A 22,906-nucleotide genomic window follows, 5' to 3' on the forward strand; every position below is an offset into this window, starting at 1 on the left:
ATCTAACAAGACTGTACTTAATCTTCTGATAATATAATGTATTTTGTGTTATGTTTTTAAGTAAGAACTAAGTGCTTTGCTATACGAATGTTACTTTTAAAGAGTACGTGTACAGTTTTTCATTCATCTGATTGAGTACTAAAGCTATAAAGTTCAGAATGTGTTTTATGTTATGTTATAATAATGTACTTTGTACTTAGTGATATGCAATAAGAATGTATCTTGCAAAACCTTTAACGAAATAAGTCAAAAATACAACTTCTGATACATAAGATTGAGAAAGGATACAACATATGTGTCTGTATGGCTTAGGATGAAGCTTTCACAAACATCTGCCTGAGATCCCAAGCTTGTCTCAAATGCATCTGAATGAGTAAGGGCACAGCTTTGCAAACATAGCAGAATATGTTTCCAGTCTAATCTACAGTTTATTTAGTAATTGCACATCTTCTCATTTAACCGATCAAGGTTTTAATGCTATGCTATTTTATTGTATCTAGTTGTATCTAACAAGACTGTACTTAATCTTCTGATAATATAATGTACTTTGTGTTATGTTTTAAGTAAGAACTTAGTGCTTTGCTATAAGAATGAAACTTTTAAAGAGTACGTGTACAGTTTTTCATTCATCTGATTGAGTACTAAAGCTATAAAGTTCAGAATGTGTCTTATTTTATGTAATAAGAATGTACTTAGTGCTATGCTATAAGAATAAATCTTGCAGAACCTTTATTGAAAGAAGTAAAAATACAACTTCTCATACATAAGATTGAGAAAGGATATAACATATGTGTCTGTATGGCTTAGGGTGAAGCTATCTCAAAAATCTGCCTGAGATCCCAAGCTTGTCTCTAATGCATCTGAATGAGTAAGGGCACAGCTTTGCAAACATAGCAGAATATGGTTCCAGTCTAATCTACAGTTTATTGAGTAATTGCACATCTTCTCATTTATCCGATTAAGGTTTAAATGCAATGCTATTTTATTGTATCTAGTTGTATCTAACAAGACTGTACTTAATCTTCTGATAATATAATGTACTTTGTGTTATGCTTTAAGTAAGAACTTAGTGCCTTGCTATAAGAATGTAACTTTTAAAGAGTACGTGTACAGATTTGCATTCACCTGATTGAGTACTAAAGCTATAGCGTTCAGAATGTGTCTTATGTTCTGTTATAATAATGTACTTAGTGATATGCTATAAGAATGTATCTTGCAAAATCTTTAACGAAATAAGTCAAAAATACAACTCCTCATACATAAGATTGAGAAAAGAAATTATTGTACATAGCAAAACATCTTCAGTTGCACAATATTGTGAAATTGCAAGAAAATATTGTTCATATCAAGAAATCTTCAATTGATACCCATTTCTATGTATTTAAGATCTAATAAATTTACAACATTTATTTTTTTGTCAGAAACCTACATTATGTTAAAAATTTGATCAAAATCCAAATTCATACAGTATCAAGCTTGATTGTTGTATCCAAACTTGCACCAAATATTCAGGGTTCAACTACTGCGGTCGTATCATTTTATTGCAACTTATTGTTGATTTTTAGTTATCGAACATAACAAAAATCATTTTACTTTTCTGTATTTTCAGACAAAACGACAAAAAAAGCAAGAAAATAATTGGTAATCTATGTATCGTGAGAGAGCTCGTCGACTTAGTAGGTCTGCGTCCGTATGGTCCCTGTGTTAGACCATGTGTTGAGCCAGAGAGTAGTTCACCCCAGGTTCAAGGTTTGTGTCGCGTTTAGATGAGCATGTTCCTTCTCCTGTGGTAAAGTCTCCTGAGCTAGTAAGGGCTGCTGACCGGGAGCAGTGTTTGGTGGAAGCACCCAGTGTTGCATTGTTTTCAGCGGTGCCATTTGAGCTAGAAGTCATTTCTACTTTGGATGAAACTGTTGAAAATGATACAGTTGTGTGTGAGGAGGTAGAGGAACATGAGTTGGTCTTCGATACAGATGATTCTGACCTTTTCTCAACCTGGGAACAGGAGCAGCAGAAGGCTGATCAGTTTTGGGAGGATTCAGAGAGGAAAGTTCTTTATGTTTCAGAGGAGTTGGAGGCCCTATCCGAGGATTTGTGGTGAGGTAAGACAAGTGATGATGAGACTTTGCAGATGTTTGGCGCAAACTAGGAAAGTGAGGGTCGAAATCTGCAGATGCAGTATGTAATCTCCAGGGTTTTACCTTGCTGTGGTCCTGTGGATTTAGAAGGTGTAAGTGATGTGGAGGAGCTGTCTAAAGAGGATGGCGAGGTATTTACTATTGAGCAAGATAGAGTTGTGATTTGGGACGAGGCGGACAGAGCAGCTATGAGGAGAGTTTGGTTCAGGTGGCATTTCATGGAGAGTCATGGTCTGATTGGTTTTTGGAGGACTTTTAAAAGGTACAATTTGAGGTGTCGGATGTTTCAGCTTAGTATTGTGTGTCGTTCAGAGGAGTAGGTTAAGAATAGATTTTTTGTTAGTTTTGTCCCTTTTGTCCAGTTGTCCCCAGATTACCTGACAAGCAATAAATGAATGACTGATGGTATTGGTTGATCGGTTAGTTGATTTTATAGTGATGAATTGTATCTCGAACACTTCATTGACGGTTTGGTCTTTTAATAGTTCATTACAATTTAGAAATTCTCTGGCAAAAATGAAAACTATAAAAAGATAGAGGGAAATCTGCCCTTAGTCTTACTCCCTGAGTCTCCCCCTTCTATCCAGGTACTCTACCCATATTTTCCTTGTATATATATGTATATATTTGTAAATAAAAGCATGATTGTTTTATGCATATTTTAGTTAAGTCAGACATTGTATGTTACCAAAGGTAGATGTATAATGTTGTTGTAGCATGTTATCATCATTAGGATATCAGAGACCTTTATAAGTACAGTAATCATAGAAATAGAGTATTAATTTTGTACAGCAAAGACAGTCAGAATCACTAGTGATTTTGGTGGGAATTCAGGATTTCACTATACCCAAGGTAAAGCTTGTAAATATCACATTACATCATCATTGAACACAACACACCTGACTTTATCAGTAACGCACACCTTCAAATTTTATATGGATCAGACTGAGAAAAAAAAACACAGTAGAAATTTGGTACCGATGATCAATCTTTGTCAGTCAACATTTTTTGGTGTTGTTTCACTTTTAATGACATTTTTTTTACCATATTTTGGACATATACTTTTTAAAGATACAAACAACTATGAATTCTAAAAGGATAGAATAAAAACCATATTATAGAGAGATAGAATACAAGCTATATTATAGAGATAGAATAAAAACTATATTATAGAGAGAGAAAATGTGTTAAAAGAATTTACAAATTATCAGCAAGACAAGATCTGTTTTGTGGGAAAAAAAACTATTTAGAAGATGTAGAGACAATGTACAACTGAAATGAATCAGTAAATTATTGAGATCAGAAAAGTCTCAAATTTCCAAGGTCTTAAAGATAAGGATAAGAAAGGTCAGATGTTTACGTATTCCCAGTTATCGTTACCATCTTACAATATTTATTTTTTTGATAAACATTACTTATTTTTATTTGGATTTTTTTAAACTATTTTGCAAATTGTAAACAAAACCCACCTGGCATCCTGGTGAATGAAACATCTTGTTTAATCATCCCTTCATGTCTAGTACATCAATATTAAACCATTTTATTCACAAAGTATCAAGAACTAACCCGGGTGGGATAACTTACATGATACTTCCTAAATAGGTTGTCCGGAAGATGTGTGAATGAATGAATTAATGAATGAGATAATAATAGAGAGCAGAGAAACAGATATCTGAAGGGTATTGTGTATTGTTCTGTGGAGGGAAGTTATTTAAGAATGTTTATAATTCTAGTAGTTTTCAGAACAGTTTGGTAGTTTTGAGCTAGTAAAAATTTCCTATTTAAAGACAAATTGGTCAAATTTAGAGTCAAATTAAATGTATAACTGTTCCAGTAGATTTTAAAGTCAATATTAATGAATTTATTCAATTTTTGTTTTGTCTTTAGCTTTCATAAAAAAAAATATTTTTATATCTTTTTCTTCTGACCAGTTTAAGTTTTTATTTCAGTTCAGATGCTGTACATCGTTCTCAAGGGCATGACTCTGACCTTGACAATCTTGATCAGCCTTGAGAGTCTCCTCTTTGAATATGACATTAAAAATAATCCCATAGTGCCATATCTATTTACATAGACTTCATGGTAAATTAAAAAAAAAGGGAATCTATAAAACCTGATTAAGTCAAATGGTTCTCTTCATTATGACAACCTGAAAAAAATGAAAACCAGCGGTATTTGCCTTACTTATTTATTTTTATTGACATAATTGGTTAACATTACAATAATTACGACGGATGAGCCAAAATTGTGTTAATATACAACACAACTAACTTAAAAAATTCACACACTAAAAATTCACACACAAAAAATTCACACACTAAAAATTCACACACAAAAAAATTCACACACTAAAAATTTATACACAAAAACTTCACATACAAAAAAATATTACAGTCACCAACAAAAAAAGTTCTTGCAGTTGACAGGACAGTAAAGTAAAACACAATGATATATACACTGGTTAAACATTATTTTTCCCTACAGTTGGCGCAGTAGATATACATTTGTAGTTCAGTCAAACTAAGATTTAACCTCAATCTAATTTCAACAGAAAATGTTTTAGTTCTAATCTATAGCATGATCCCCTTTTCATACACAGAAAAAAAGTCCCATTAAATCTAACTTGAGGAAAATTCAAAATCAGCATTTTTAATTTCGTATGGAAATTAACATTGAAAGGGGAGATAACTCTTGCAAAAATGAGTCTTTTGGGGTCAGTTTTTGGTTGTTTTTCTTGAAATTTATGTAAAGTATGATACTTTGATGGGGTTATAAGTTTGCATATGGCTGAATAATATAATATTTTGCCCATGAAATGTACAAAACCGAAGTGTTATGGGTAGTTTTATTATTTTTCGTGCATTTTTCATTAAAGAAATTGTAAATTTGAAGCTTTTTAATATCTACTACTTATATCTAAATGTTTCGTGGCCGTCCATGAAAAAACTACTTTTAGAAACCTGTGTCCGTTTGTCAGAAGCCAGGCGAAAACCCAAGTGTTGCACCGCACTTGATATAAGAATGTTCAAAAAACATTTAAGAAAACTTTAAAAACAAAGAATCTGCTATCAGTCAAAAGACTGCGGCTAAATGAAAAATATTTTTTTCATGTTTATTAAATAATATTAAAGGTTACCTGCAAAAAAACTCATCATAGATGCTAGGACTAAATTTTGTATAAGACGCTAGACGCGCGTTTCGTCTAAAAAAAAAAAGGTCTCATCAGTGACGCTCGAATCCAAAAAAGTTTAAAAGGCCAAAATAAATTACAAAGTTGAAGAGCATTGAGGACCAAAATTCCTAAAAGTTTTGCCAAATACTGCTAAGATAATATATTTGATTTTAATTCAAAGTAATGTGATCGAAAGATGATCCCTGATAAATTCGTGGTGTCAAACATTCTACTTTTATATAATAATAAAAAAAACAAAAAAACATTGTAATATCTATGTATAATAATTAACAGGTTTTTTTTCAGATACATGTATTTTAATCCTTTCTTCAGTTTATATTCAGAATGTTTCTGTTAGACTGGATAGTTGTTGAGAAACACAGAACCTCATCAGGATTTTGATAAAATCGTGATGAAGTAATGGATACATTATCTTCATGAAAAGGCGGAATTGAATTATGTTGTGATGGAAGTAATGAATACATTATTTTCATGGGAAGGCGGAATTGAATTTTGTTGTGATGGAAGTAATGGATACATTATTTTCATGGGAAGGCGGAATTGAATTTTGTTGTGATGGAAGTAATGGATACATTATTTTCATGGGAAGGCGGAATTGAATTATGTCGTGATAGAAGAAATGGAGATATTATTTTCACGGGAACTTTCCTTTCAAATATATTGAATAAATTCATCAAAATTTATTAAATTCTAAACAAAATCACCAAAACTTATTTAATTATAACGATTAAAAAACAAAATTTCTTAGATTTCAAACAAAATTTGACATTTTTTTTTTATCAAATTTCAAACAAATCACTTAAATTTATTAAAGGAGCATTAAAATATATCCATGTAGTTGTTGATAAAGAGTAAAAATGTTTTTTGAAGACATAACTAAGTAATTATCTTTTTCTGAATTAAAATAGATACCTGTTGATTTTTTCCAAATTTGAATAATTAACCATTCCATTTCCTAAATTTAGATATCAAAATTAAGCTTACAATAACTAAATTACTTTGCAAATTTCACTGAGATTTGGACTTCCAACAACTTGAATTTAACAATACTACATTATTATAGAGTATGATTGCAACATGAATACATTACTTACTAAAAATCTAGGCTGAAAATTTAGGTACGACAATCGTGGATGTGTTTCAGATTTATTTATGAAAAAGGAAGGTGCTTTGGTATATCTATGATTTCCAACAACTATGTTATAGAACAATTATCAGCCAATGTTCAGGTGAAGTGGATATTAGCAATTATAGACCAAAAACGGCCTTCATCAATGATACAAAGCATTACTGTATATTCAGTTATAAAACATAAAGAGTGTTAAAAAAAGAATTTCAAACGAAATCACTTACGGTCAATATATTCTGACTGATGACTGATGAGTTGGAATAAACTTGTTTGTGAGCGCTTAATCCTCCCTTTACTTGGGAAAGGGATGTAACAGTAAACCATGAAATAAATAAAGTTGGTATACTCAAATGATCGGCACGAGACACACCTATAAAAAGACAATTACCACTAAAACGGAAAAACACAAAAATACTAAACTCCGAGGAATATTCAAAAAGGAAAGTCCCAAATCAAATGGCAAAATCAAAAGTTGAAACAAATCAAACGAATGGATAACAACTGTCATATTCCTGACTTGGTACAGGCATGTTCTCATGTAGAAAATGGTGGATTGAACCTGGTTTTATAACTAGCTAAACATATCACTTGTATGGCAGTCGCATCAAATTCCATTATATTTTCAACGATGCGTAAACAAAACAAACAGACACATTAGGTAGAATTGTCAAAAATAGGGGCACAGCAGTCAACATTGTGTAATCATCTTAATCACCATAAAAACAACAAATGTAACGAAGAAGCACAAAAAGGCATGCATCAAATGTAACATCCTCATTTTGCTTATATTATAGTTTTTATCTATCTATGTAAAATCCACCCATAAAGTTTGGAAGGTTTAATGTAATGGTGTGAAATTGCGCGTTGAAAATTCGCACAGGTAGACATAACATAATTTTGTCGTTCAAAGATGACGGGATACATAAAAAACAGAGTCACGTAAAATAGATATGTAAAAAACAGATTAAAGCACGGATGTGATAGTACTTGCACTTATATCAAAAATAAATAAATCAGCCCCATACTTGAGTAAAATTCAGAACATAGTGTCATGGACAGTATAAATACGCATGCCCTTGCGCAATGCAAAATGTGGTAAATAGTATCGACAGAATGAATGTTAATTAGTAATCATACCTTTATACAATTCATATTTACGTTTTAATTTTTCAAAAACAACATAAATGGTTGTACCGATAAATAAAACATAACAATAGCATTGGATTTAACTACGATGTTAAATTGTTTACCTTTAACTTAGAATATGTTTATTAAAATGGACAACCACTAAGTACTTCAAATTGATCTTATCTTAAGTTGACAAAAAGTATCAACTCTACCTTCTGTCTGCAATGGCATTTAACGTTATGCTTTATGCTTTATGCTATTTAACCACTCAACAAGCATTATGCATATCCTTAATTGCCATAATACAATCGTTGAATTCGACTGTGCCATAATAATAACTATGTAAGCAACTGACTACTTAATTCTGTATAATCCATAACTTCAATGTAACGTGATACTGTTCTATATTATATATCTTTATTCTAAAAAAAAAAAACCAGATACATAGATATTATATTGAGATGACAAAAGTTTACAATATTAACAATAAGACAGAAGAAACAAAATAGGTTCATAAACAATATTTGAAGTACATTTCAGCCAGGAGCACATATACCTGTGTGAATAATAAATTTACACAGTTTAATAAATTCTGATTTTTTTTAAGACACTGCTTGTATTTGACAATATTTATTTTTTTTAAATAATAATGTGACAAACAATGTTTATTTACATTATAATATGTAATGCATTTCATTTCATATTTCTCTTTCTTACAGAGTGTATTATTTCTAACCATATTATTCCATCTACCCTTCACTATAGGGAGCTTTTGATTTATGTTCCTAAATCTACACAAATCATTATAAAGTGTGTTCCCAATTTTTGTTCTAAAGATTAATGTCTAAAACAATATAGATGTATTTGTATTCTTGGTTTACATCGCATGATGCAAAGTTCCCTTTAAAACACAATTGATTACTGCTGCTTACCTACTAATTTCGGAAAGACGAAACACCCTTACAACACAGTGTTGTTCGTTATCACCAAAAAGTTCAATTGAATGCTAAAAGTAAACAAAAAACATTTTTTTAAACTTTTAAACAGAACATACATGTATCAACATTCTTCATGAAATGACTGTTCACACACGACTTTAGTGCAACCATACAGACTAAACGGAAATTAATGTTTAGGTCAAACCATATTCATTTAACATGCAGTTCATTGATTTCATAAATTTTACTCTTGGCTAGTACATGCCCTTAAGGACATACGATACAGTTTTGATCCCGTATTTACATTTTGATAAAAAAAATTCTATATAGGTTTTTTTTATCTGATTAAATCAAATATGTAATAAAAATATACCTTCATTTGGTTCTTTTTCAGTAAAATTAGGTCGATATTTGGTATATTTGTTCAAAATTCGGATTTGTGGCCGTATTTTTCTTTTCGAGAGAAACACATAGCTTGTTTGTTTTAAAAGATAAACACAAACTGTTTTTTGTTAAATAATTTGTAATTTCCGTATTTTAAAAGTATCCTTTACGTTTGTACATTTTTTATTCAGAAATAACTCATATTTATTAAATGTTTATGAATGTAAAAAAAACATATTTTTTTGCTGTAAATTTATCAAATTTAAAAAATGTTCTTCTTTATTGTCCAATATCAGTAAACATGACCAATTGTACAGACTTTGGGGTAAAAATTGGGGTTAACAGTACAAATTTACTTCAAAACCATTGTTATACATTATTCACAAACAAAAACTACCATGATAAGCGATCATATACATATCTTGTTCATTGTTTGATAATCAACAGAACACTAAAAGATACAATAAGCTGTATTCAAAAATAATCATAGAAAACCCTGTTTTAGTTCAAATGTACTTGAAATGATAACTTGCAAGCTTCAACAAGCTATACATATTTGATCAGAACTGCGCAATCGGCATGTTTATAATAATTAAAAGCAATATAGTCATTTAAATTCTTATTTCGAAATAAGTTATGTTCTTCTTTATTGTCCAATATCAGTAAACGTGACCAATTGTACAGACTTTGGGGTAAAAATTGGGTTTAACAGTACAAATTTACTTCAAAACCATTGTTATACATTATTCACAAACAAAAACTACCATGATAAGCGATCATATACATATCTTGTTCATTGTTTGATAATCAACAGAACACTAAAAGATACAATAAGCTGTATTCAAAAATAATCATAGAAAACCCTGTTTTAGTTCAAATGTACTTGAAATGATAACTTGCAAGCTTCAACAAGCTATACATATTTGATCAGAACTGCGCAATCGGCATGTTTATAATAATTAAAAGCAATATAGTCATTTAAATTCTTATTTCGAAATAAGTTATGTTCTTCTTTATTGTCCAATATCAGTAAACGTGACCAATTGTACAGACTTTGGGGTAAAAATTGGGGTTAACAGTACAAATTTACTTCAAAACCATTGTTATACATTATTCAAAAACAAAAACTACCATGATAAGCGATCATATACATATCTTGTTCATTGTTTGATAATCAACAGAACACTAAAAGATACAATAAGCTGTATTCAAAAATAATCATAGAAAACCCTGTTTTAGTTCAAATGTACTTGAAATGATAACTTGCAAGCTTCAACAAGCTATACATATTTGATCAGAACTGCGCAATCGGCATGTTTATAATAATTAAAAGCAATATAGTCATTTAAATTCTTATTTCGAAATAAGTTAACTGCAGGGCTGGTTCAGATATGGATGCTGTTATTTTGTTCATACTTTTGCTAATTCAAGTAATTGTTTTGGTAGACGGTAAGAACATAAATATGTGTTTATATGTTTAGAATAAACTATTATGTGATATAATTTACGATAAGTTCTATATTGTGTCATAGTTCTCATAATTTCATCAAGAATTCATAATCAAAAAGGTGTTGTCTCACACAAGCTGCATACTATTATTACGTATTTAAATATATTAATTAAAAGTTATTTTGATCAATAAAATGTCATCGTCTCACTAATAAATCATAAGAGTTTGTATTTTTTTTTAGCTAAAGTTGGAAATATTGTTTTTTCCACATGCATTTTCTTCTTGTTTTGTTGTGTTATTGTATTTCGGCATTTTACTGGCTTTTGAATTTTGATAATTGACTGATTCTGTTGTAAAATATGATCGCGTCTTCTAGGGATGTTTTGATTGATTAAATTTTATAATTTGTCTGTTCTACATAAGAAAATGCCTGTACCAAGTCAGGAATATGACAGTTGTTATCCATTCGTTTGATGGGTTTCAACTTTTGATTTTGCCATTTGATTTGGGACTTTCCTTTTTGGATTTTCGTCGGAGTTCAGTATTGTTTGTGTTTTTACTTTTTTTATATCTTGTTACGTTCATTCATTGTAATAAGCTCAGAATTATACTGTAATAAATTCTTTGTCGATATGAAACATATTAATTTTAAGAATAGTTGTTTTATTCATATGAATTTTGAATTCGAAATATTATAAAAATTGCAAGTCCTGAATGTATGCTTGTTTAACTAAAGCCATTGAAACATTGAAACAAAAAAGTTATTCAAATTAAAACCTGATCGTTTTTAAATGATAAAGTTCATTTGCATATAAACTAAACATAAAGGTAGTCAATAGTTTTCATCTTTTAAAACACGAACATTATATCAAGTGGAAAAGATTTTACATGCCACAGTAAATAGCATTCAAACTTGTAGTACATGCAGTACAGCAAAAATGGATTTCGTATTATTCATAATTGGTATATTTGCCTTAAAAATAAATTGTACAAGAAGAAAATTGTACATGAAATATAAAAAATTATATTTTCATCCATTTCTTATGAACTGAACATGTATCTGCCGGTTAAAAAAATGATACCTTTTCCAAAATGTAATTGAAAGGTTGACGACCTGACGCGTTTGTAAGTGAAAGAAATTTTTTATTTCTAAACAAACTAGATATACATATTGATAAATTAGAATTTCATATATAATTATTTATTTTACGGTTGAAAATGAATTATATACACTATAGTCTAGATAAATTGTACTTTATCATGGTTACACAGAGAGAAATAATATTAAAATGCAGGTACTCTTCACTAGGAGGCTGGACTAGTGGAGTCAATTGTTAACAGCAAGCAATATATTGTTGAATAAAAAAAAAAAAAAAAAAAAAAAGAAAGAAAATTTGGTACTAATTACTTTTTCTACAATTGAATCTCGTTCAACTTTTATAGTCACAAAATTATTTTAATAAATATACCCTCCTTTGTAAAATTAGATTAACGTTTACATATGTTTCTATTAGTTTTGAAAAAGCGCTATGGATTCACCAAATTGATATCAAATAATTATAAGATTCGTCTACTTGAGGCTTTTTTTAAACACATCAAGTTACTATGTCTTAAGTTGTATAAATTGCAGTTACAGAGAAAATTAATATCGTGTATGTTTGTAATTTCAATTTGGCATGTCTTTTTGGGGTTAAAACTTGAACCTATCTGTTTTTATGCAGAGCTAGGAGCTCGTTTCCGAAAAGCTATTGATTTCAATTATTATAGCGACAGAAAATTTGTAAATTTAAACGTAAAAAAACCAGAACTTATAAAAAAACATTTCTTTAAACTTTTAAACAGAACATACATGTATCAACATTCTTCATGAAATGACTGTTCACACACGACTTTAGTGCAACCATACAGACTAAACGGAAATTAATGTTTAGGTCAAACCATATTCATTTAACATGCAGTTCATTGATTTCATAAATTTTACTCTTGGCTAGTACATGCCCTTAAGGACATACGATACAGTTTTGATCCCGTATTTACATTTTGATAAAAAAAAATCTATATAGTTTTTTTTACCTGATTAAATCAAATATGTAATAAAAATATACCTTCATTTTGTACTTTTTCAGTAAAATTAGGTCGATATTTGGTATATTTGTTCAAAATTCGGATTTGTGGCCGTATTTTTCATTTCGAGAGAAACACATAGCTTGTTTGTTTTAAAAAATAAACACAAACTGTTTTTTGTTAAATAATTTGTAATTTCCGTATTTTAAAAGTATCCTTTACGTTTGTACATTTTTTATTCAGAAATAACTCATATTTATTAAATGTTTATGAATGTAAAAAAAAACATATTTTTTTGCTGTAAATTTATCAAATTTAAAAAAATGTTCTTCTTTATTGTCCAATATCAGTAAACGTGACCAATTGTACAGACTTTGGGGTAAAAATTGGGGTTAACAGTACAAATTTACTCCAAAACCATTGTTATACATAATTCACAAACAAAAACTACCATGATAAGCGATCATATACATATCTTGTTCATTGTTTGATAATCAACAGAACACTAAAAGATACAATAAGCTGTATTCAAAAATAATCATAGAAAACCCTGTTTTAGTTCAAATGTACTTGAAATGATAACTTGCAAGCTTCAACAAGCTATACATATTTGATCAGAACTGCACAATCGGCATGTTAATAATAATTAAAAACAATATAGTCATTTAAATTCTTATTTCGAAATAAGTTAACTGCAGGGCTGGTTCAGATATGGATGCTGTTATTTTGTTCATACTTTTGCTAATTCAAGTAATTGTTTTGGTAGACGGTAAGAACATAAATATGTGTTTATATGTTTAGAATAAACTATTATGTGATATAATTTACGATAAGTTCTATATTGTGTCATAGTTCTCATAATTTCATCAAGAATTCATAATCAAAAAGGTGTTGTCTCACACAAGCTGCATACTATTATTACGTATTTAAATATATTAATTAAAAGTTATTTTGATCAATAAAATGTCCTCGTCTCACTAATAAATCATAAGAGTTTGATTTTTTTTAGCTAAAGTTGGAAATATTGTTTTTTCCACATGCATTTTCTTCTTGTTTTGTTGTGTTATTGTATTTCGGCATTTTACTGGCTTTTGAATTTTGATAATTGCATGATTATGTTGTAAAATATGATCGCGTCTTCTAGGGATGTTTTGATTGATTAAATTTTATAATTTGTGAGATGTCTTTTCTACATAAGAAAATGCCCGTTCCATGTCAGGAATATGACAGTTGTTATCCATTCGTTTGATGGGTTTCAACTTTTGATTTTGCCATTTGATTTGGGACTTTCCTTTTTGGATTTTCGTCGGAGTTCAGTATTGTTTGTGTTTTTACTTTTTTATATCTTGTTACGTTCATTCATTGTAATAAGCTCAGAATTATACTGTAATAAATTCTTTGTCGATATGAAACATATTTTTTTTAAGAATAGTTGTTTTATTCATATGAATTTTGAATTCGAAATATTATAAAAATTGCACGTCTTGAATGTATGCTTGTTTAACTAAAGCCATTGAAACATTGAAACAAAAAAGTTATTCAAATTAAAACCTGATCTTTTTTAAATGATAAAGTTCATTTGCATATAAACTAAACATAAAGGTAGTCAATAGTTTTCATCTTTTAAAACACGAACATTATATCAAGTGGAAAAGATTTTACATGCCACAGTAAATAGCATTCAAACTTGTAGTACATGCAGTACAGCAAAAATGGATTTCGTATTATACATAATTGGTATATTTGCGTTAAAAATAAATTGTACATGAAATATAAAAAAATATATTTTCATCGATTTCTTATGAATTTAACATGTATCTGCCGGTTAAAAGAATTATACCTTTTTCCAAAATGTAATTGAAAGGTTGACGACCTGACGCGTTTGTAAGTGAAAGAAAATTTGGTACTAATTATTTTTTCTACAATTGAAGCTCGTTCAACTTTTATAGTCACAAAATTATATTAATAAATATACCCTCCTTTGTAAAATTAGATTAACGTTTACATATGTTTCTATTAGTTTTGAAAAAGCGCTATGGATTCACCAAATTGATATCAAATAATTATAAGATTCGTCTACTTGAAGCTTTTTTTAAACACATCAAGTTACTATGTCTTAAGTTGTATAAATTGCAGTTACAGAGAAAATTAATATCGTGTATGTTTGTAATTTCAATTTGGCATGTCTTTTTGGGGTTAAAACTTGAACCTATCTGTTTTTATGCAGAGCTAGGAGCTCGTGTCCGAAAAGCTATTGATTTCAATTATTATAGCGACAGAAAACAGATACATTCCTTAATTTATAATAATTTCTAATACTTTGTAACAGCAAATTTTGATAACACAAAAAATCCGTATTTCATGCCAGTACCGAAGTACTTGCTACTGGGCTGGTGATACCCTCGGGGACTAATAGTCCACCAGGATATATCTTGATTAAGCAAACACGGGATATCTTACCTGACAAACCAAGCCCTTTACTAGTTGCCTATTTATTTAAAATGCATGAATTTTGATGTATTTGCAACTTCACACTTGATTTATTAGCTTTCTTTTGAGCAGCAACCCTCTATAAAAAAAAACATGATAGGAAATACCAGCGTTGGAATATCGTATCATTTTGATAAATATACTCCGTATTCAGGATTTGAGGCATACTTGTCAGTATCTGTTATATCCTTTATTTCTTTCGGTGTAAAAGAGAGTAGGGGTTTCAATATAAATAACAAAATGAGGTATAGGTACCAATGAGACAACCCTCCACAGTATAAAGCTTGATAAACTATTTTTTAATTTCCTCCAAATAGTCTAATATAACCAATTGGACAACCCTCCACAGTATAAAGCATGGTAAACTATTTTATAATGTCTTCCACATAGTCTTATATAACCAATTGGACAACCCTCCACAGTATAAAGCATGGTAAACTATTTTATAATGTCTTCCACATAGTCTTATATAACCAATGAGACAACCCTCCACAGTATAAATCATGGTAAACTTTTTTATAATGTCTTCCACATAGTCTAATATAACCAATTGGACAACCCTCCACAGTATAAAGCATGGTAAACTATTTTATAATGTCTTCCACATAGTCTAATATAACCAATTGGACAACCCTCCACAGTATAAAGCATGGTAAACTATTTTATAATGTCTTCCACATAGTCTTATATAACCAATGAGACAACCCTCCACAGTATAAAGCATGGTAAACTATTTTATAATGTCTTCCACATAGTCTTATATAACCAATGAGACAAGCCTCCACAGTATAAAGCATGGTAAACTATTTTATAATGTCTTCCACATAGTCTTATATAACCAATGAGACAAGCCTCCACAGTATAAAGCATGGTAAACTATTTTATAATGTCTTACAAATAGTCTAATATAAAACATTGAAATCGTAAAAAAATAAATTTCTGTTTAATCGATATAGGAAGATGTGGTGTGAGTGCCAATGAGACAACTCTCCATCCAAATTACAATTTAAAAAGTAAACCTTTATAGGTTAAAGTACGGCCTTCAATAAAAGAGTCTTTTGGGCAATTGTTTTAACTGCAAACGGAGTTGAACTTAGTTCAAAGACCTTGCATGTCTCTATTTACACTCATTTAGAAATTATCCTTTTATTGATTACTAACCACACATACTACTGTATTTTACAGGTCAGTCGTGTTACCTTGGTTATAACCCTTGTTCAGGAACTGATTTGTGCTGTCCTGATGGTTACGTTTGTACTGGGTCGTCAACCTGTTTATCCATTGGGTAAGTACGGTCATTACTTAAGAAGCCTTTTTTATCTGTTGAATGGGCTTTAGCTGCCAACTTCATGTTCTCAAATTTGAAACATCTACGTTTGCGCGAAGCTTTTGAATAAATTTACGTGCATTCATTTTACAGAAAGGTAAAATTAAGATAAAAGAGGGACGAAAGATACCAAAGGGACAGTCAAACTCATAATTCTAAAACAAACTGACAACGCCATGGCTAAAAATGAAAAAGACAAACAGAAAAAGAATAGTACACATTACACAACATAGAAAACTAAAGAATAAACAACACGAACCCCATATATATAAATTAAGACTCTAGTCGTTATGAATTTAGAGCATATTTATAAAGGAGTGGGTCCGGTAAGGGCCGATTTAGGCCTCAAATTTCAGGTTCATCTGACGAAAGATTTTGGACACTTTCAACCACGTAAGTGTCCATTTCAACGGATTCAATTAGTTTATGTGAAAGATTTTAACTGATTCACTCATTAAAAACGCTCCGATTGTAGCTTAGATATGAAAAATATATCGAATCTGCCAAACAAATATCACTTTGCATATGTTTTTTGTCAAAAATGAAAGTGGCTGCATCCGTGTTCATCCTCAACCTTTCTATATTTGATGTATCATCATCAAATACAACTTACATTTCAATATTAAGAATGAACACAAATGCGGCCATTTTCATTTAAGACTTAAAATTAAACAAAAATGCTAAATTATTGAAAATTTCAGTAATTTAGCATGACTAAGTGATGCTATTACCCAATAAATGTACATTGTATTGTCAAAAACAGCCCATATATATTTATGTAGCAGAGGCATTCTAATTTCCAATAAATAATTAAAAGTTTACATTTTAACAATTTTGTAAAACTGATATATTTTTGGGCCAAAAGGGTCTTACTGACCTACTCCGGTCAAATATTTTCATATGCAATTCTAAAAAGATATTCAGTAATAACGAGAAATCACTAGTGCACGATGATTTTTTTTCCGTATCGACAGAACACTAAAGATGAGGGATATTTCATTGCTACACATTGTAAATGAGAGCAATATCCAAATCCTCGGGATCACAGATTCCAGGTATACCACAAACAACCCGAAACCAATGACGAATTTTATACAGGACAACCATGTGTAAAAAGTGTATGTTTTCCATTGTGTATTGGGTTTTAAATATTTATCTATTCATGAAATGTAAAATGAGTACTTTTTATCTTAGATGTGCTTATGGGTTCATTTATTGTTGCTATTTATGTATTATTGTCATTTTCTTTATTTTCTTAAATTACATCTTCTGACATCAGACTTGGACTTCTTTTGAACTGAATTTTAATGTGCGTACTGTTATGCGTTTTATTTTCTGCATTGGATAGAGGTATAGAGGGAGGATTGAGATCTCATAAACATGTTTTACTCCGCCGCATTTGTGCGCTTGTCCCAAGTCAGGAGCCTCTGGCCTTTGTTAGTCTTTTAATTTTAGTTTATAGTATACAATTTGGAGTTTAATATGGCGTTCATTATCACTGAACTAGTATTTATATTTGTTTAGGGGCCAGCTGAAGGACGCCTGCGGGTGCGAAAATTTCTCGCTGCATTGAAGACCTGTTTGTGACCTTCTGCTGTTGTCTTCTCTTTGGTCGGGTTGTTGTCTCTTTGACAGATTCCGAATTTCCATTCTCAATTTTATTACATTTTGATCTATTTAGAAAAAAGGAAAATAAACCAAAATGCCGAACTCCAAGAAAAATAAGAAACAAAAACTTCCTAAGCAAATGCCAAAATCAAAAGTTCAAGCACACCAAGCAAATTGGTAATAACTGTCATATTCCGGAATAAGAACATTCGTTATCTTATGTAGAAAATGGTGGATTGAACCTCGTTAATTCGATGGCCAAACCGGCCACTTATATGCAATGTTTATAAATTTCAAGGGATAAGTGTATGTGCATAATAAAACGAAAATACCCTGATTGGATAAACATTAAGATTAAATGATATATCTATTTACATGAGGTAAACTGTACATGAATACGCGTAAATGTATTCAAAAGCTGCGAACAAAAGCAACGATTTTTGTATGCAAATGTAATGTACCGTAGCATTCAGTATAGTAAAAAAAGAAATAAGTTACAATAAACGGCAAGCACACACATATCAATTAAAACGGGAAGTCAGAAAGAGATACATAAAGGCAACATTAGTATACCGATGTTCGAAATTCATAAATCGAGAGAGAAAAACAAATCTGGGTTACAAACAACAATTGAGGGAAACGTATCAAATATAAGAGAACAACGACACAACAGAAACACACCACCAAAGTGTAACACACAAAGAAACGAACTACAATGTAACAATGGCCATTTTCCTGACTCGGTACAGAGCATTTTATGAAAAAATGGTAGGTTGAACCTGGTTTTGTGGCATACCAAACCGCCCGTTTTAATGACAATGTTAAGTATATCATTAAAATGACAACATTACACGACAGGGCTACCATTAATAAATGGAAGAAAATATAAGACAGAAAAACTAACTAATAATAACCATTAAAAGATACCAGGTTAAAAAGTTTATACGCCAGACGTGCGTTACGTCCACACAAAACTATGCTCAGATTAAAACCGTTTGAAAGCCAAAACAAGTACATTGTTGAAGATCGCCTAGAACCAAAAGTTCCAAACAGTTGTGACAAATACGGCCAGGTTTATCCGTCTGTGACAAAAATATCAACTATTATCAAGAATAATACATAGTTTTACAAACAGTAAATTTAACATGAAATGATTTTATCATGATAACATAGAAAGGCATATAAAAAGAACCCGAGATAGGTTTGTTATAATCGAATCAAGGGGTATGTTATCCATTCGTTTGATGTGTTTGAGCATTTGATTTTGCCCTTTGATTATGACTTATGAATAAAAATTGACTATAAGGGTCGATTGAAAGCTAAACTTTACGACATAACAAATGATTTCAGCCTCCCAAATGTGGCCTTTTCATTTTATGAAGACGAAAAGCGCGTCTTGCGTACTAAATTATAATCCTGGTGCCTTTATAACTTATTAAAACCAGGAGTTCCAAAAAGGTAAAGTTGGAATCATCACTTCGTAAATGTTAAGGACGCCATCATGAGTTGTTTTTATAAGTTGGTTGACCCTTATGGTATATCCGTTATACAGATGATATCGGATATGTTCTTTATGACGAAACTACAATCCCGTTTCCTTTTCACGAATGTGACCTACCGAATAAGACTATTTACAGGCTTTGTAATAATGTGAGAAACACGACAGGTGATACATGTAGAGTAGGATCTGCCTACCTGTCCGGAGCACCTGTAACTACCCCCAGTTTTTGATCTGGTTCGTGTTGTTTTGTATACCTATTTGGGACATTTTGTTTACGCATCATTGTCAATATAATGAAATTTGTTGCGACTATCGTACCAGTGAGAGCTTTAGCGCTATAAAATCAGGTTCAATCCACCATTTTTCTGCACATCAGAATGCCTGTACCAAGTCAGTAATATGACGTATATTGACCATTCGTTTGATGTGTTTTATCATTTGATTCGGCCATTTGATGAAAGACTTTCCGTTTTGAATTATCTCAGAGTTTAGTATTTTATTTTTTGAATTTTTAATAGTATTTAAAAGCAATCTCTCGATCTGCATCACACGTAAAACAGTTGACGGGCACCAAAAAGCTGAAAGTAAGGGATTTGATACTTTACCAAAATACTCAACAATAGCTTTTCCAAATACTAGTATAATATTGGAAATAAAATAAAGGTCACGTATAATGATCTGCTTTTGCTTTTCTCTATAAAAACATTTTTTTTTCTGATGAATAAGGTCTATTTGAACTATTTAGATGGTCTTGAAATGACGATGATGAGGAGGACAGTTTTACAACGATTTGCAAACGATAATTGGTTTATTACTCGCTTAATGCATTTGTGTGACTAATGTTTCAAATATTTATACAAGAATGTTCCCAACGTAAAATATCAACTGTTTTCAGAGCAATAGTCGGAGCCTGCATTGGAGCTATAGTTGGCCTGGTATTTTTCATCGTCCTCATATACCTCTGCTGTAGATGTAAGTACTTAAGTATTACGTACATGCACAGGCGGAATAACATTGAACAAAGAAATTAATTGATTGTGATGATTTTAATAATGTTAAAAATGAGAACAGTTTCTATATTATGAAATAAGATTTATGAGTACGTGTACACTAAAATGTTAAATTCATACAACTAATTCTATATGCATTGTTATAAAGTATTGACCACGTATAGTTCTACACGTAGAGATATTGAGATAAGACGTGGCACTGTACTTGTCTATCCCAAATTCATGTATTTGGTTTTCATGTTATATTTTGTTTTGAACAGCGGTATAATAATGTTGCCTTTATTTGCGATGTTTGAATAAATGGAAAAAAGAACTAGAAATATATTACAATTTTACAAATATGTGTTTAATAAAATTGAGAAAGGAAATGGTGAATATGTCAAAGCGACAACCACCCGACCATAGAGCAAACAACAGCAGAAGGCAACCAATGGGTCTTCAATGTAGCGAGAATTCCCGCACCCGTAGGTGTCCTTCAGCTGGCCCCTAAATATATGCATAATAGTACAGTGATAATGGACGTCATACTAAACTCCGAATTATACACAAGAAACTAAAATTTAAAATCATTCAAGACTAACAAGGGCCAGAGGCTCCTGACTTGGGACAGGCGCAAAATTGCGGTTTAAGTTTATACACTAACATTTAAAACTGAATAAACTTAAAATGTTAAGATGGAAATTTATAAGTTGTATTTTACCAAATAGAGAAAGTCTCTAGAAATGGAAAATTGAACCTAGCCCATTGTGTCCTAATATTGAGTCTCTTAGTAGGGATAACTAGCTTAGACCTAGCTGTTAGTAAGTAATAATTCTTAGATTGGTAATTGGGTTGGTTATTTTTATCTTCGTGCCAGGGTTTTTCTTCTTTTTTTCATGCTGATCTGACAATCAAGGCCTTTCCTATATATATAATAACATTACCGGTACCAATTTTCCTGCGCCAGATGCACATTTCGACAATACATTTCTCTTCAGTGATGCTCGTGGCCAAAAAATTTGAAATCCATATATATCTTACGTTGTATTATTGCATCATTGCCAAATGATATGAATAGATTTACTCTTACAGTTATGTTTTACCCCGTAAAAGTTTCAAGTGTCTGTGTCAAGTCAGAAGCACGATAATCTGTGGTAGATACTGGTTGCCTTCTGTCATGTTCTGTTTTTGTTTATATGTTTAAGCATAATTAGTTATCAAAGGTACCAGGATTATAATTTAGTACGCCAGACGCGCGTTTCGTCTACATAAGATTCATCAAGCACAAACTAGGCTGCAGTTTTAGGCTTCAATCAGGCTTTCGTTTTTTTTCAGTTTTGCAGTATGTCATGCCAGGGACTTTTATAGCTTATTATACGATATGGAATTTGCTCATTATTGGAGACGTATAATCAATTTCACCTTGTCTTTTGGTCTGTTGTGGATAGTTGTATTATTGGCTTTCATACCACGTTCATATACTTAATTTGCTTTTAAAGTTTTCTTCAAAAAAATATGTCTCATTCATATTAAAAGAAATGTAAAAAAATCGAAGAGAACTGTTAACTTGCAAAATTATATTTTTTTAACAGCAAAGAAAGGTACAGTTGGAACTGTTATAACACATCCGGGTGCCCACACCACAGTAGTAGGACAACAACAGTATGGACAGCAAGCTTATGGACAGCCACCTGTATACGGCCAACCACAATAAGGAAAATCAAGCGGGTTTGCATACCCTGGCCCGGATCTAGCATACACACCAACTAAAGAATAACGTGTGTGCTACAGCAACTTTTCAGAAACTAGACGTTTACTATATTTGTCGACATGCTATTGAGTGGATTTTACTTAACTGATTTACATATATACGTTTCCGTTTTACAGTGAATAAAACACGAAAATGGAAATATTATTCTGTTACATGCTGTCTTATTCATTAATAGCAAAACTATTTAGATTTTATTGCTCTTACCTTTAAATTTGAAAGAAGATTTTATACAGTTTGTTGGTATACTTTGTTGGTATCAACCACTTTTACATTCGAATAATAAAATTCTTATTCAAAGATAAAAACAGAGGTTTTGATTAAAATTTTAAACTTATTTTAAAGTGCATTAAAGTTCATAATTCGTCTTATAACAATCTTACAAGTTCCAAATATTAATTGAAATCGTAAAATATCGATATAATTGTGTGTACATTTTTAATTTGAGTTTATGTGGATGGTTAGTCATCGCTTGAGTTAAAGGCTTAACTGAGTGTTATGTTTGATTTACATTATCTGTCATGTTGTATATGCTGTAAACTAGGATTACATTTTTTTTAACAACATAAATAAATATTTATTTCAAATATTGGCTTGTTACAATATCATTCAGGAGTCCAAGCTCCTCCTGATTTTCCCTATTACAATCCACTAATCACTAAGGGTAGTGATTAGTTGCAAAATACATATTACATTTTTTACATCATATATTACATAGGATTACATAGTATCAGATATGCAAGATATATTTATGCAGTGCAATATTTGTTTTATTGCGAGATTTTATCAATGCGATTCA

The 22,906-nt window shown here is 30.8% G+C and overlaps 1 protein-coding gene across 1 annotated transcript; it reads left to right on the plus strand.

Moving 5' to 3' along the window:
- Positions 1 to 13,051: 13,051 nt before the first annotated feature.
- LOC134683474 (uncharacterized) lies at positions 13,052 to 22,694 on the plus strand. Its single transcript, XM_063542790.1, has 4 exons — positions 13,052 to 13,193; positions 16,100 to 16,199; positions 20,246 to 20,322; positions 21,932 to 22,694. The coding sequence occupies exons 1-4, from the start codon at positions 13,136 to 13,138 to the stop codon at positions 22,051 to 22,053; spliced, it is 357 nt and encodes a 118-aa protein (XP_063398860.1). The 5' UTR covers positions 13,052 to 13,135; the 3' UTR covers positions 22,054 to 22,694.
- Positions 22,695 to 22,906: the final 212 nt, after the last annotated feature.

Source organism: Mytilus trossulus, chromosome 9, assembly GCF_036588685.1.
Source record: "Mytilus trossulus isolate FHL-02 chromosome 9, PNRI_Mtr1.1.1.hap1, whole genome shotgun sequence".
Lineage (NCBI taxonomy): Eukaryota > Metazoa > Mollusca > Bivalvia > Mytilida > Mytilidae > Mytilus > Mytilus trossulus.

Coding starts and splice junctions, on each gene's coding strand:
- LOC134683474 (XM_063542790.1), top strand. CDS start 13,136: ATGGATGCTGTTATTTTGTTCATACTTTTGCTAATTCAAGTAATTGTT. Junction 13,194..16,099: donor AGTAATTGTTTTGGTAGACG/GTAAGAACATAA, acceptor TGTATTTTACAG/GTCAGTCGTGTTACCTTGGT. Junction 20,323..21,931: donor CATATACCTCTGCTGTAGAT/GTAAGTACTTAA, acceptor TTTTTTTAACAG/CAAAGAAAGGTACAGTTGGA.